Source organism: Phytophthora parasitica, assembly GCF_000247585.1.
Source record: "Phytophthora parasitica INRA-310 unplaced genomic scaffold supercont2.5, whole genome shotgun sequence".
Lineage (NCBI taxonomy): Eukaryota > Oomycota > Peronosporomycetes > Peronosporales > Peronosporaceae > Phytophthora > Phytophthora nicotianae.
In genome coordinates, this window is record NW_008648991.1 from 334,387 (window position 1) to 334,962 (window position 576).

The 576-nt window shown below is 47.2% G+C and overlaps 1 protein-coding gene across 1 annotated transcript; it reads left to right on the plus strand.

Moving 5' to 3' along the window:
* Window positions 1-36: 36 nt before the first annotated feature.
* Window positions 37-421, plus strand: PPTG_21405 (hypothetical protein; the record flags this gene model as incomplete). The annotated part of the gene is made up of 2 exons (XM_008897415.1): window positions 37-238; window positions 396-421. 2 exons carry the CDS (start codon window positions 37-39, stop codon window positions 419-421), a joined length of 228 nt encoding a protein of 75 aa, XP_008895663.1.
* Window positions 422-576: the final 155 nt, after the last annotated feature.

Here is a 576-nt window from a genome sequence, read left to right on the forward strand (position 1 = left end):
CCCATTGAGGGGTGCTGGAATTCCTTAAAGGCCAAGATGCGCCGTTTTATGGCGGAACGAAAGCAGGAGTTTCTGATGCGTGGGGAATATGACTCTTTTGCGGCACACAGATTGGCGCTGATGAAAGACGCAGTGGAAGCATGCAAGGGTGTTATTACGCGCCGACTCATCTGGCGCTACGAGAGGCACTGCCTGCGTCAGTGTTTCGCTGCAGAAAGGGGCTTCGACATGGAGCTGGGTGCGTAACTTCGAGTTTGCATTTTGCTTGGAAAGTGTACCCATCGTTTTTGCAAAAGCTGAAAAAAGCATTTTTTTTGTTCACTTGAAATTTCCCTGTCTTTTTTCGTTTGCACTTTGCTTGGCAACTTTGGCACTTTGGCCGGGAAATGGTGTAGACGTCCCGCGGGAATCACTAGCGTGACTCAACGTCACCTCTAAATTTTGTAAATTCCGACCAAACTTGCCGATCGAGGCCAGTTCCAAAAATGTGACTCGGGGTTTGTACTAAGTACTAATTCGGACTTAAACGTTATCTAATTTCGTACTTAGACGGACACATTATTCGTCGAGTTTGAC